The sequence below is a fragment of the Falco biarmicus genome, chromosome 15 (assembly GCF_023638135.1).
Source record: "Falco biarmicus isolate bFalBia1 chromosome 15, bFalBia1.pri, whole genome shotgun sequence".
NCBI classification, from domain to species: domain Eukaryota; kingdom Metazoa; phylum Chordata; class Aves; order Falconiformes; family Falconidae; genus Falco; species Falco biarmicus.
Window position 1 is genome coordinate 5,468,085 of NC_079302.1, and position 15,967 is coordinate 5,484,051.

Consider the following 15,967-nt stretch of genomic DNA (forward strand, 5'->3'; position numbering starts at 1 on the left):
CGAAGACAGATCCAAGATCTGTCTTATAAGAACATTGTTTATTTTTCAGCAGAAGACTTTTTCAGTGAACGGATTTGATTTAGAGCTTGAAGATAAAGGTGGCTGTGACAGGAAATAAGGTTATGCATATAATGCAGAGCCTTTCCTTTGGAACTTCAAAAAAGAAATACAATACAATTTTAATCCAAAAGAAGAAATCAGGAATCATACATGCAAACACACACACATAAGACTTCTATCAAGCTGTGCAGTGCAACTATTGATTGGGATCAGCAAGACAGCAGAACCTGATGAATATTTTTAGGATATATGTCATAAAATTGGAAGAACTATGGAAAACAGAAGTAAACAACATGAAAACTTGGTTGGCTGGGTGCCATCTGCACAGAGAACTATGACAGATTCTAGCTAAATCTGATTCTACAGGTTCACTTTTGCACAAAATAATTTTGCAGGTATTGGTGTTCTTGACACCAGCAAAATGAGGTTATAAAGTTTAATGTGATGAATACCTGGGGAAAGAGGGAGAGGATAAGAAAAAGATGAAGTTGAGAAAAACTATTCAGACTTTGACTAACAGGTAAGACAACCAAAATGCCAAGTGTTATGCGGATAAATACCAAAGTGCAGCAAGAAAAGAAAAGGGATAAAAACAATTACAGAATTTACTGGAAGTTGGACTGAGAAACCTATCTACTGAATCAGAAGGATAAACTTCAATATAAGGAGTGAAAGAAAGGAAAAGCAAGGATAGTTTATAGATGAACAAAAATAGGGAACCGCCAGTTAAAAATTAAAAGTCCTTGGCAGAGAAAAGAAACTTGGTATATAGTTTGAGTAAAGAGGGAACACTGAGCAGATTACAGGTAAATATTTCCCTATAACCTAGAATTAACAAAGCCAAACCTTAGACCAAATATTGTTTGGGAGGGGCACATGGTACATTAGAGGTGAAAACTTCTGCTTTGATGGAAAGAGATGAGGCCACTGAAAGACTTGGAGGAACTCACAGCTTGTACCCAGAGCTTGTATACTATGAGCAGGATTAAAGCTTAAAAACTGCAGAGTATGAGCTGTTTGGGATCGCTTTCTTTTGCTGAAATACTGGATTTAGGGGCTGTGAATCGACTAGAACTACATCATCCTACTTAGTGGTCTAGAAATGTGTATCTAAATGGGCATGACAAGATGCTGTAGTTTAAATCAAAACATTGGTCCCTTGATCCAATTAGATAGTCACACATACTATTGACTGTGCAAAGGCATCTCTGACATTTGTTAGCAATATATTCTCAGTTAGTTATGAAACTTTTGTTACAACACAGAGGGAATGGAAGTGGGACAGTATATGGAAGTTTCTTTTGAATTCTGAATAAGTGATCAATACCTGAAATAAAGAACGTACAAGAGACCTACAAGAGAAAAAGTGTTCTACTTGCAACCGTAGTCACAAGGATGAAGCACATTTCTTGTCTGAAGGAAAAGGTGGTCAATTGGTTCATTACAGGCTTGTCCCAACTAAGTTAAAAGAACATTTACCTGAAAGCTCTTTCTAATCTGATGAAGGAGCAGCTCATAATGCATTTCATACCTGCAGCATTTCAAACAATGGCAACTATACATAAAAATGCAAAACTCACTACAAAGGTTACAAGATTCCTAGAAACTACATAAATAATAAAATAAGGACAAAGAAGAACTTCTAGTCTTATCAATATGTAATACGAGGAAGTGAAAGGTAATGTCTATCCTTGTTCAGAGTAAACAAAGCACATGTCACCACATTAAGCTTCAATGAATATTAAATATTCATAAAAATATAACATACTTGATCCCAGCGTTCATTTCAAAGTATTCCAGTATGTCTATACAGCCAAAACCTTATGTCTATACTCACAGCTTTGACTGTATAAGGAGGATAATGTGTTCATGAAAGACATGCAAATATATAACCCAAAACTCTGATCTCAATTAAATCACTGTCACTCTGCTGATATTAATAGGAACGTCTACTGTTTTAGATTTCTTTCACCAAGATCCAGGTTAACTTCATAACATAATCTGATCAGACAATTACTGCTTACAAATGCAGTGGAGATACCTCTTGAGCGGAATGCAACAGCTATTTAATAGCTCACAACAAAATTGCACAACAGCTAAGGACAACAGTTGAAGAAAACTAATTCAGCCTTCACCTGCAGAAAGAGTTTAGCTACAATGGTTGTACCTAAACTGAATTTTGGAACAATATCTTATTCTTATGGAATTTCATCATCAGACAAAACCAGCAGTGAATTTAATCAGAAAATTTTTACTGCTAACTTTAATACTCTAAGTGTGTTTTTATTTTGTTGCAACTGTTGTATCAGCGTTTACACAAGATACATTGTTCACTATTTCAATCTGCCTTACAACATAAACATATTCATAATGAACTTACCATTTATTCCTATTATTTACCTAACCTCATGCTATATAAACAGATAAAAACGACCCTTCCAGCAGCTAATCTTACAGAGAAAAAGGTGGAATTCCAACTCTGAACTGAAATTGTACATGTAATTTGGTCTGAATCTTAACCATATCCAAGGCAATATCTTTGTTGATTCCAGATATAAATATAAAAATGTAAACCTAGATCAAAGTTTTCATTCCAAACTATGTGTTTTGGGTTGGTTTTTTTTGTTGTTGTTGTTTGTTTTTTTTTCTTTTTTACTGCACAGAGTTGACTGTTTTTCGAAAATCATTACCTGTTTTCCTGAAGGGCTGCTCCCACCCTTTTATGCAGAGGAAGGAGCCACAAACTCAGCAAGAAAAGTTGTACAGTATGATAATAATGCATTTATCAACACAGAATTTGTACAGGCATTATTTTTAGATGTATTATTGACATGGACTTACCTGTAGGGGATCCCTCCATGACATGACCAACATAGGGTCCTTCTTTGAACATCGGCCTGTTATCATTTTGATCAATAACAGAAATATCTAGGCGGACTGGACCATCAATGGTTTTCCCACTTAAATCTGTGACCTCAACTTCAAGCTGTGTGAACAAAAGGAGAGGAGTAAATTCATTAGTTCACTATCACTGTGAGCAAAGAGTAAGGAGAAAAAAAAAAATTAATAGCTGAGATCATTGCTGCTGTAACCAGACCCTGCCAAGGATACTGCTAGAAGCCCATTCTTTTGGACCAGGCTCACAGTACATTTGCAATCTAAGCAAAACAAAGACAGCTGTATGTTTAAATCAGGATACCCCTTTGGCAGCTTGAAATGCCATATTCCCTAAAGAGTGAAATTACTCAAGTATAAGAAAAAAAGATTCCCTTTAATTTGATAGTAATCATGTGAAGATTTAGTTAAATTTTTCTTTATTTTTTCCATACACATTTAGAGTAGACACATATAGAACTATCACAGTACAACTGATACATTTCCTAATGCCCAACTGAAAGAAGCAAGAATGCATTGCACATATTAAAAAAAGAAATTCTCAATGATGATATGAAGTATTATGTTAGGCAATGTTGACAGTTTTCCAGCTTTTCTAATAGGTTGTAGAAGGGCAGAACATATGCAGTCTTATATAAGCTGGTATATACACTCACAGTGCAATGTACAAAAGCATCTATTGAACTTAAAGCTGACATATGCAGCTGAAGATTTGTTTGGACTTCCTTGATTTCAAACAACCGGGTGTATTTCAAACAACCGTGCCTCCACTTGCAATGGAAAGTCACAATGAGTTACCAAAACTTATTCAGTCATTAGGGCAAACTATGCCAAAACTACTAAGACAATAGAAAAGATCAATTTAGATTGCACCTGCATGCTGTACCTGCAGTTCTCTCCTCTCACCAAGACATCAGTAAAATACAGCAATAAACATATTAGAGACACAGCGATCATTTTCACCTACCCTATTCGTCCCCAGACTCAATCTTTATTGGAGTTAAGCCAGCCAGAAAATGAACCTGAGCAGAGATGTTAATATCACTCTCTTCCAGTGTTTCCCTGAGAAAGTGGTAGCAGCAGGGGCTGGAAATCTCTGAGCATTTTGTTTATTCTGCTAATTTATTCCTCATTGCCATGTCTTATACCTGTAAGTTATTTATAAGTTAGTGATAAATCCTACTGGGGAAGAATTAGGTCAGAATGCTAATTCCTTATTAAAATGGATGGCTTTTTATCACATGTCTCTGTATTTTGTTAGGTTTATAAATACATTCCACTGTTATAACTCAATGTGCTGGGTGTGAGTAGGAGTATTTGTTATGAGTAAACTATCTACTCACGTACACTATTTGTAAATAGTGTCACAGTCCATTTTAACATCTGCTCACAGCTTACCCTCACTTCTTTAGCGATTGTTCTTGCAAGCCTTATTTTTTAGTGGATATATAGCTTAACAGCATAAAAGCAAACAAATACTCTGATGTGAAGATAGATGATTCATGGGGCATTGGCACAGCTGAAACTTTATGGGAAACATGCTCCTTCAATTTCCAGGGCTTGTTTAACTCTGCACTCTAAAGTCAACGTAGGATTACAGATGATGTGATGGGAACTACAGAAAAATGCAGTCTTATTACTAAACTACATTAAAGCTCAATACAGTTTTAGATACAGTTGGAAACTGCTGACAAAAAGTATCATAGAATAGTTCGAGTTGGGAGGGACATTTAAAGGTCATTTAGTGCAGCCCCCTTCCATGGGCAGGGACATCTTCAACTAGATCAGGCTGCTCAGAGCCCCGTCCAACCTGACCTTGAATGTTTCCAGGGATGGGGCACCTACCACCTCTCTGGGTGACCTGTGCCCATGTTTTACCACCCTGACCATAAAAAAATTCTTCCTTCCAACGGGTCTAAATCTACCTTCTTTTAGTTTAAAACCATTACCCCTTGCCTTATTGTAACAGACCCTGCTAAAAAGTTTGTCCCCATCTTTCTTATGAGCCCCTTTCAAGTACTGAAATGCCGCAAAAAGGTGCACCTAGAGCCTTCTCTTCTGCAGGCTGAACAACCCCAACTCTACGAAACATTCTTAAGAGCAGAGGGTTCCATCCCTCTGATCATTTTTCTGGCCTCCTCTGGACCTGCTCCAACAGGTCCATGCCCTTCCTGTGCTAAGGGCTCCAGAGCTGGATGCTTTATCTTAGTAAATGTTGACTCATCAGAACTATGTTAATTGCTTTGGGGAATGGAAGAATAGCAATATTTCTCTGTGAAATTCCAGCAAATTCATTTTCAAATTCAAGATGATTTGCTCTTAATCTATCTCTCAATATTAAGTGACTATACTGCTCACTGGAAAGAACAAAGGCTTTGCTAAATTAAAAAAAAAAAAAACTACTTCAGCTGCTTTATCAAATTTTAAGTCATCTACAACAAAGGCTGATCTAATGCTAGGGTGGGTGGTTTTTTTTTTCCCCAAGACTTGCACAGATTAAGGAAGAGAACAGGAGATACTTACTAATGACTGAAATATATTTTCTTTTCTTTATCATTGCCAAGTCCACTGTGCCTGAGACCAGCTGGCCAAAAAAGCTGGCATGATAGGTCCACAGGAACAGTTACACAATCTCTGCTTTATTTTACTAAGATGACAGACGGCTTTATTAGTCTTTGTACAATAATTTCCAGGCTCATCCTAAGCATCGTGAGTTAATTCACCAGCTCCTTTTAAACAGTCTTCTACAATGTTTTTAAAATAAAAGCCTGCAGCGCTGAAATTATGACCATCTATATTTATATGAGCAGTTTGTGAAAGAAGCTGCCGTATATCTTATCTTGCCCCAATGACACAAAAACAACCAACCCCCCAAAATCCATAAAGCCTCACCACCCACAAACCCAAAAAACACCACAAAGAAGTAACAAAACAGCAACTGAAGTATATTGTTAATTCAAAAAACTCAACACATACAAGAGAAAGAAGCATTCAAGTAAAGACAATATTGGCACAAAAAACAAATTACTTTGAACAGGCTGTAAATAAAACCAGGTGGGAAATTAGATTGTGCCTAACTATCAGAAGAGTGAGATTTCAGTCTTTCAATAAAGAGGAAAGGCAGGAAAGCCTATCTAGTTTTCATGTAAAACTTGGCTGATGTATGAAAGATACTTCATCCATTCTTTTGATAGCAAAAGATTGTAATTGAACATTCATAAAGTATCTAAGTTCCTACCTGATTATAACAACATACCCCTAAGGAAAAGCAGTAAGCATAAAGACAGACTTGGACAAATTGACAAAATAAAAAATAAAAATCTGCAGAGCTCTATAGCTATTTATTATGTGAAAACTGGATAAGCTGAAACATTGAAAGCATAATCAATCTTAAAAGTTATGGAATTATATCCCTTATGATGAAGTTATGTTCATCATAATCTAACAAAATGTATTTTCTGGAACACCTGAGGCTAAATCCCAATTTCGTTTTTGACAAAAGTACACACAAGACAACTACAAAGGATAATCAAGGGTTTATAAGAACTGTTACACTTCACAACACAAGTCTCCATGATAGGATATAAAGCAGACTTTGGCTATTGCTTCTAATGCAGCGGAGAAACACTGATAAAATTAAGCACATCAATAACACAGGGAAAAGCAATATAAAACTGAAAACTGAAAGCAGTAATAGTTTTTTAACCTCTTTGTCTAGACAAATTCTTACTCAATACTCTCCCTTTTCAAAAGGGACTTCTTGACTTCCCATGCAATTTCCCTCACCTTATGCGATGTGAGGATCTTTCTCATCACTACAAATACGATGTTATTACCAGAAGTTTAGTAAGCATAGTCACAGCTGCACAAACCATTTTAAGCACTCTGCTTTATTTTATATAGTCTTAATTCCCTTCCACTCCGCACTCAGCAACAGCATTTACTGGAAAAGATAACCAGTGTCATTCTTACCATTACTTAAAGTAATTTCAAAGGTTTTTCTTCACAGAACAGTTGTTTTCATTCATTTATTGCTTTTGGTGAAACGATTCTGGATAGCCACCTTCCTTCTCTGCATATAAATGTCTATTTTTATTTGCAGCCAGCCAGCCAATAGCACACACAAAATTACATTATAAATTTAAAGGTTTTCATAAGTAAATCTGGAATATTTTTTAGTACTTAATTATCTTCAAAGTCTAATACAGGTTCTTTAGTCATTAACTGCCTTCTAGTTTTAATTTCCAATTTGTTGCTGATAAGCATGTTTCTTACAGAATTCTTCCACTTGATTAATGGGTAGTTTTTCTACATGTTCCTTGTACCCAACTTCACCCGGAAAAAAAACCACCCAAGAACAACAAAACAACCAAAAAACCCCAGTGGTTCCTGTGTGTCAAACCAGCAGCTTTGCAGAAGCACAAGGTCCCTATGGTCAGGAGCACGCAGGTGCATTGGGTGTCCAACTGGGTGTCCATACCTGGATGTTGGCAGTGGGGGCTGCAGGGCTTCTGTGAGGCAAGGTCAGGGCTGCTCGGGAATGGGGACAGCCAGCTCCAGCCACTTCCATGGCAGCCCCACCTCAGGGGACAGCCTGGTCCCCCAGCCACACTGGTGGCACCTCTGGGAAACCACGCGTAAGAAAGGGCAAAACGCTGCATGAGTGTTTTGACTTCATCTCGACCCATGAGTTTTTCATCCCATTGCCCTAACCCCCCCATGGCAGGAAAAGCAGGTGAGTAAAACCGACTGAGAGAGAAGAAATGGGCATCATCCTGGACCTGGGCTACACTCAAGTACCTGAAAGGAGCACTGCACCATTACAGAAGGATGCTGTACCGCTACCTGCCCCTATCTGTTATGCCAATATATCCACAGGTACAGACCACTGCTGGCTTTATTTATTCCTAGCTTGATGAGATTTATTATTGAGAATATTTTAGGTTTATTTATTATCAATTTTTAAGTGTGGATCGACAGTGAAGATAGGCGACAGAGTTACAGATGTTTCATGTAGGCAATTTCCTGGTAAGAAAAAAAAAATAATTTGGCTATCTCTGGGTCATAAAAAGAAGTAAAGAAATTCTCTTTATAGTGAAAGGTTTTAATAAAAATCTGATGCAATTACATAAAACAACTCAGAGAAGACAATAATTCAGACACACAGAAATTAATTACAATTAATTTTTCCTGTTTTAAGAATATGAATAAAACATTAGCTAATTTTTCTGTGGCACAAGGAGACATGGAAGGAGAACATATAAAACCAAAATACACTGTTTTAATAGGTATGCGTAATTCTGTCTCAAACTACTTGATGACAGGATATCGATAATCTCAGGAAGGTTGTACAGATGATGGCAAAAAATGGCATCATTAGCCACAACGGGAGAATTTAACCTTGCATTCAGAGTTAGAGCCTAGGTGGGAAGGGATTAATTAGCCATTCTAAGTACTACTATGAACATCTTACAGAGGCCTTATCTTGCTAATGCATCCACTTAAAAAAATAGATTATGATTCCTTAAAAAAATATACAATCTATTACTCTAATTTTATTGGCTTCTTATCTAGCAATAGTTACGTCAGCACTACCTTGGTATCACTGTATTTGTCTGTACATTCTATACTTATGAAGACTAGAGGTTGCTTTTATTGTAAGATAGGTGCCTGTCTTTATTAGACATGTTTGATCTCTAACATGTTTTGCAGAAATAAAAATGATTGGAAGAAAATGTAGAGCATTAGAGAGTTTCCTGAATGCAGACTTTCTTTTACCCAGAGCTGCAAAACATTTTACCTACTATGCAACTGCTATAGGTCTTCTGATTCATTCTTCCCCTAACAAGGATCCATGTAATGTCTGAAAAGCTGTTAGATTTAGAAACGCAAAGATTGTTTTCGGTTCCTATTAAGTCTTTGTAACCATCAGCTTATCACGAGGAAGTCCTAGCTTCAAGTGTTCCTAAACAGTATCCTATTTCTTTTCTTGGATATTTGCAAAATATAATCTTACTTTTTAATCAAGCTTCAAATGCTAGTTGTCTCATAACTGCCTTCATAAAGAAATAATTTGAAAAGTGATGCAGCAGCATATACTTTGTAATGACCTGTCAAACTGTAACTGTTCTGCAGCTCTGAATCACGTGAAAGACCAAAGAGTTTTAGCAAAGATGTCACTAAAATAAAGGTCTGCACTGACTTGTCTTACAGTCCTAGAATCACCCTGCAGTTATTTCATAGTTGCTATTTCCTTAGCACACCTACCTCTTTTAACTGTGTGCATTAATTAAACAAATTATTTTTAAAAATACAAGACTTCTGTCTCCCAAAATGATGTATTCTTCATTAGGTAAAAGTCACTTAATCTTCTTTGACCACATTAGATGCAAGGCTTTGTAGATATATTAATAGAAGTTTTGTGAAAAAGAAAAGGAATTTAATATTATAAACAAAGATCTTTTCTCACTAGTTTTGAAGGGAGTGGTCTGAGTATTGTTAAACTACCTAAGTAGACTGAAAGGTCAATGTCAATGTCATAATATCATGGTTTGTGAAATGTAACATATTGAATTCTTCCCAGAAAGTACCAAAGAATAAATATTTAACTGGTATTCTTTATATGACTTAACTTTTTAAAATGTCCTTGAACTTAAACCTAATTAAGAAAAAAAAGAACCACCAAAAACACCCCCCAAAACCACCCCAGTGACAGTATGAATGTGTATTTACTTACAGTACTAGACTTGGGAAAAAGGGGATTTAACTTAGGTACTAAAACTGGTACAGAACTCCTCTGAGGAAGTAAGAGCAAAACAAACTGGAGTCACTGGTCTAATGTTTGATAACAAGACATACATCAACAGAAGAGCAAGATCACACATGTCTAATGAAATTAATTGTGCTGTAATTTATGTTTGAAGCTAAATGTCATTGGACAACAAAAGTGCCTTTTTTCTTTTTTTTTTTTTTTGGGGGGGGGGTGGGTAATGGGAGGGAGTCAAGGATTTGGGAGATAAGCCATTAAGAGTGAAGTAATAGATAATGTGAGTAAAGAGAAAATTATGAAGAATACCAAAAACCTTTCTTAGACGGTCTTGTGTAAGCAGAGTGAAATTCTGGAATACTCTACAGAACCGACCTGACTGTTGTCCCATGGTCTAGCAGGAGGCTGTCTGGTAGAACACTGGTGGCAGGACCTGTCTGTGCCCACCTAGTGCAATTCTGACTGGTCCCTGCAACTGCATCCTTCCCAGCCCGAGCTGCCACGAGATCATTCCTAAATAAAACTGTCAAGTTTAACAGCTCTTTTCTTTTTGAGAGAAAGAAGGGACAGAGGAGGAGAAACAGAAGTACAAATTGCTTTTTCATAGTTCATACACTTTTTACTAATAAGGATCTTTACCTTTCCAAAGCTAAAGCTGCATCTGAACCTGTCACCAAAGGGGTTTATATGTGACATTCCCGTTACTTCAAAAGTTTTTCTTTAAACAAAACCAGCCCAAGTCAAGAAATTTGCCTCAATTAAATAGTAACTTTCTGTATATTTTCCATATTAATTTTTGTGCAGTAAATATTTCTGTTGTGATTCTCTACTGGTTTACCCTTCCCTTGACGTGTGAAGTGCAAGAACATTGTTTTGCCAGTTTACATTCAGTAAAGGCCAATCTCCAAAAGCACATTGCACCCTCACCTCCTGTTGGCTTGAGATAACATCAGAAGTTGCCCAATCTCTCAGGAAAACCTGGCACTGGCAATCCAGAAAAGCCAGAACACCTTGGAGGAAGGAACTCTCTCACTGTGAGTTTGAAAACAAATCTTGAATGATTAAACTAGTGTTCTTTATCCCATATTGGCAGTACTACAGTCTGCCTTCTAGCATCAGCACGCCTCTTGATTTACAGTTCACTTTATAGAATATGCCTAGAAGATGCCATCAGTGAGATACAATCATTGCCAAAAAATGAAGCTGAAATACTATAAATTTAATATTTTTCATTTTAATATATTAAATTCCTCCATTGCACTAAACTAAGCAATTATGAATTCACTATCTAATTGAATGTGTATACTGTAAAGCTATTAGTGTCACAGTAAATGTATTTTCTTCCACAGCTGTGTGTCTCTGATTCACAATATTCCTAAAAAGGCATAGTTTTCTTGTAGAACTTCAGTTCTGAAAATTTCTCTCTGCTGTGTGAGTATAAAATGGTCCCTTTCCTGTGAAAAAGATCACAGTGCAGGAAAACAGAAAAAAAATATACAGAATTATGGAATCAACCTCAGAAAAAACAATACAGTATATACATATTCATAGAAAGCTTATACCAACATGAACTCTGCCTTTTCTGCAGGAAACACCTAATCTAATTAAAAAAATATTTTGAGGTTTTCAGCTCATTGAAAAATAAAATAAAGAAATAAATAAATCGTCACTTTGTAGAAGCTTTCTTGTGTGTCAACAGAAAAAATAAACCCACAAAATGGATAACTTAATCTTATATTTTTCACCACTTATTCCTGAGGATAGTTTTAAAATATTAAAAGCAAAGCTGGTTTTCAAGTAGTAAATAGTATTTTCAGTCATTCATGTTAGTTTGGAGCAGACAAGATTTACTCTTGTGAGTTCTTGTGACTAATTTTAAGATTTCATATTTTTGAGATTTAAATATTTGTAAGAAGTAATTCTTTGCACATGTCCGATTCCTTCTGATGCTCACAGAATGTTTAGTTTTATACATAAGATCAAACACTAGCAATTCTTCAAGGCCTCAGTCCATCTTATGCCTCAGATCCACCTGTCAAAATCCAGTCCCTCCGATAAATCTCATTGCCTGGAGACACTGCACTCTGAACAGTCAGGTTGCACAGGAGAAATTTGGTTTAACTGGTTAATTATGCAAAAGTCACAGTGAACAAAAGAATTGGCAGCAGTTAATGGAAGACACTGGCATTATCACAGAACTCTTCTGCTGTGCAGGGAACCTCAGCCACACTGCATGCAGCAGGGCACGTTGGGGTCGGGAGCTGGTAGCTGCTCCAAGGTCCTGCCATCCTGGCAAACCTTCCCCATGGGCTCTGGGCACACGTGCAAACACTGCTGCACCTGGGAGCTATTGAAATGCAAGCAACATAAGAACTTCCAAAAAGGGTCAACATTACCATCTCCATTTTAGAGGTGGACATAAAGGAAATATGAGGCACTCAGGCTGATCGTAACCATCCTGATTAATTATGACAGAACTGATGGAACCAACTGACGCTATATAGCAGCGTGTTTCAAAAGAAAATCAATTACTTGAATAAGATAGGTAAAAGATGGGAGAAGGAACAACGATGAAATGACTTCACCAAAGCTATACACAAGACAAAATTTAAATCAAGCTTGAATCCAGGGGTTTTGATCTCCGAATACAGGACTGATAGCTAAATTCTATCTCTTGCTGAGCAAGTGATGTAAAATTAGATTTACAAAGGTTATTAAGCTACCAACATGCACACAGTGTGATTTTTCAGTGTCTTACAAGACTGGATAATATATCCTATTAAAATCAAAACACCTTTGAAAGAGCTTTGAAAATCTGATTGTCCTCTCAGTTTCTCATTTTTCCCTCCATTACGCACTATTCTACAGCCGTACAGACACAACAACACAACTGAAAATAATTTTTTGCATCCTCAGAAAGCTGCATATTTCTGAGGTTCTGTCATACAGCTACAAAAATAGAATTCAAATTACTTTGAAGCATACTTCCTGTTAAATATTATCTATGAATTTTGAAATTAGAATGCCCACTCCAAAAATAACCTCAGTGAACAAATGAGAAGGACATCCTTCAAATCTGTGGAGCAACACAGCTCTTCAGATGAAGCCATGTGTACTTCACACAGACCAAAAGCATTACAGATGATCATATAAACACTAATTAAAATCTTCCCGTATCACAAGAGAACACATGTTGAGCCCCTCAAAAAGGGGGGTGTGTGTGGGAGAGAGAGAGGATATCAGGATTCACCAAAGCAATCAAGTCTAATCGCCACAAAAATATTAAATTAAAGAAAATCAAAAAGAAAGGAAGTAGGACTGAAATAAAGGATTAAGACACAAGCTGTGCCTGAATTTTTAGGCTCTATGCTGCACCACAAAAACAACAAAGACACTTACAAAAGAAAAAATGAAAAATGGCTTTGCACTTTTAAATAACTCCTAGCAGTATTCAAGCACTTCTTACCATTTTTATTACTTGAAAATAACTCCAAACAGCATGTAGGGAGTGGCAAGTGTTTAACAAATTTCATCTCACGGAAGAATTCAAGAAACAACAGGGTCAAAGACAGCCCATAACTAATCAGACCAACAACAAAACCCCAAGATCTAAAATGCATCGGTTACAAGAAAACTGACTTATTTAGGCATAAGAAATAAAGGTCAATGTAAATGTCAGGTATATATCACACACACATATATTTTGCTTTGTTATTATTGCTCAACATATCTGTTCCTAAAAATGAATAGGAAAAGGTCTTAGAAGTCAAGGATCACTCAAGCTTATAGCAATCTAGTACAGGTGGAACCAACCAGGTTTCTCTACTTTAAAGCAACAAAACAAGCAATGACAAAAGCACTTGTATGGGGGCCTTTACAGGCTGGGCTGAAGGGCGTGCAGCATACTGCTGTCTTGCTGCCCAAGTCTGTGGCTTGGTCAGCATCCCTGGGATGACATCTCATCCTCTTTACACTGCCAGCTTTCGACCAATGGGCTGCAGCCAGGAGTGCTTCAAAGCCCCATCCAAGAAGGGAGCAAGAGTGCCTGGGATCTAAGTGTCAATGAAGAGAAAAGAAATCTGATAATTTGGAAGCAAGGTTTTCCTAGTGGACTTTCTCAGAGATTTGCTTAATCTGTAAAAAATTGCTCTCCTCTTTAAAATTTGAAACAGCATATTTTATGTATTGTATTTGCCACACGCTCATAAGATGCAATTCTTCTTTGTCTTTTTAATTGTCTTTTTAAATTTCACCTTTTTAAAAGTTAGTCTGTAGAATCCAGATAAAGAGAACTAGATGAGATTTATTTGTACGTGCTTCATAGGGTTTAGATGACTGCATTGCAAATCATAAAGGCTGTGGGTTATGAAACCCATTCCAACTGCAGAGCTGCAAAACACCCCTTGCCGAGAGTCTTTGCTGTGAAGCATTGTGTTATGGTACAAAATGCCTGTCATTCCCTTTTTCTCCAGCACACAGCATGCAACGATGATAAACTGTTAGGTACCCTGTTTCTGTACCTATACAATCACTAGTAGATTTATTTACTTTTATTCTGCTTATAAATCTAATTCTAACTTCTTTCTCAGTCTCTGGCAGCCTCTCATATACTCAGTGCACCTGCATTACCAACCAGAGCCTGCCCGTTTGACCACAGATCTGAACCACCTTCCACGGAGCATACCTCTCCTTCCTCAACATATTCTACTCTAGTAAACATTTTACACGTTGTTGAGACTGTTTGCTAAGCCAAAGATAACATATTTCAATGCTGATGATAAAAGGCTGGGTGCTGGAAATGCTTTCTTCATGATTTGCTACCCACTCTATTCTTCATCATGTATGTCAGTAAAAATGAGTTTATCAATCTTCCTCAAAATCATCACAAGAGGTTGTAAACTTAGATTATGAAGGTTGAATTTTAACATCTGACTGGCTAAATACATCACAGAAGTATTCACAGTTAGCACTTTGCTTTCATTTCCCTCCCGTGTTCTTCGCCCAGCCTCAGCAGTAACAATGATGTACGAGCACTGAAGGTAACAAAGCACTGTTTATCTTTTCCTGTTATTCTGAACTAAATGAGGTTTTGCTGATTTTGTCTACGGTCAGCTTTATTGAATTTCACATTATGCCCGGTTGTTTTTTCCAAGAGGGTGTCTATGGCAGATACTTTTATAATTCAGACAGCTGATCTTCCTGGTAACACCATCTAAAAGGATTAGCACATCCCAGCTCACAAACATGCAGCAGCTTCTCTGCTTCAGTGTAACAATGTACTACTACTGCCTACTTCACCAACAACCGCAAGGTATATATTTCAGAGTTAGAAAACAGAACTATCTGAATGGTTTCTACACCATTTTAGTAGGAAAATAGTTTACAGACATGTACATAATGGAAAGATACACCAAGAGCAGCCTGATCCAAAATAAAAGGTTGTGTCTAATTACCTGTTTTCTCTCTCTATAACTAATCTTTGTAATTCTTAATGTGTTTGACCATCTCTCTACATGAATTGTCAATAAAGAAAGATTTAGTCAATGAGCCTCAAATTAGCTAAATTAACACAGTAATAGCCTCTTCTGAGTAGTCCAGCACTTCTAACTTAGCTCCCAAAGGATCAACAAGGGTCTGCTATGTAGTAACACATTAAAAGGAAAAAAATATTTCATGTTCTTTTATTTTTTATTGCTTACATTTAGCCCAGGAACTTTCTGAAATGCTTCACTGGTCTTCAACTCTGATGACAGCATTACCTGTTAAAACTATTAATCTTAAGGTATAATTACCAGTTCTAGCATCTCTCAGTGGATTTTTATTTATTTTATTTTTTTATATCTCAGTCAATCCTTAACTACCACATTGAACATGTCAGTAAAGGTATCTCCTCAGTAAACTATATGCTCCATCACCACTTTCTTTCAATTCTGAACTCCCACTTGGTGTTTTACAACATACAACAGCAGCAATTCCTGTGTTTCATTTTCATAAAGTTAGATCTCAAGCCAAATCTACAGACTCCCAACATACTGATTTTTGCTATCTTTCAGACTTTATCCACTCTACATTTCTACACTTGTTTTGTTTCTGGAGATAAAGTAGACCTCACTTTTTCTCTCCCTCATACTCCTTCTAAGCTGCAAATTACGTCAACCCCATGCAAGCAATTTTCTGAATTCCAAGACTCAAAACATAACTGTCATCTTTTGTCTTCTACCCTTTTCAAACCCTCTGATAATTTAG

General features: G+C 36.7%; 1 protein-coding gene across 2 annotated transcripts in view; it reads right to left on the reverse strand.

Annotated features, from left to right (window-relative positions):
* Positions 1–15,967, reverse strand: part of CDH13 (cadherin 13) — a 509,494-nt gene that overhangs the window by 212,918 nt on the left and 280,609 nt on the right. For both annotated transcript variants that reach the window (XM_056360499.1, XM_056360498.1), the window contains exon 6: positions 2,902–3,046. In XM_056360499.1, coding sequence (XP_056216474.1) covers positions 2,902–3,046 — 145 coding nt within the window. The remainder of the gene's footprint in view (positions 1–2,901; positions 3,047–15,967) is intronic.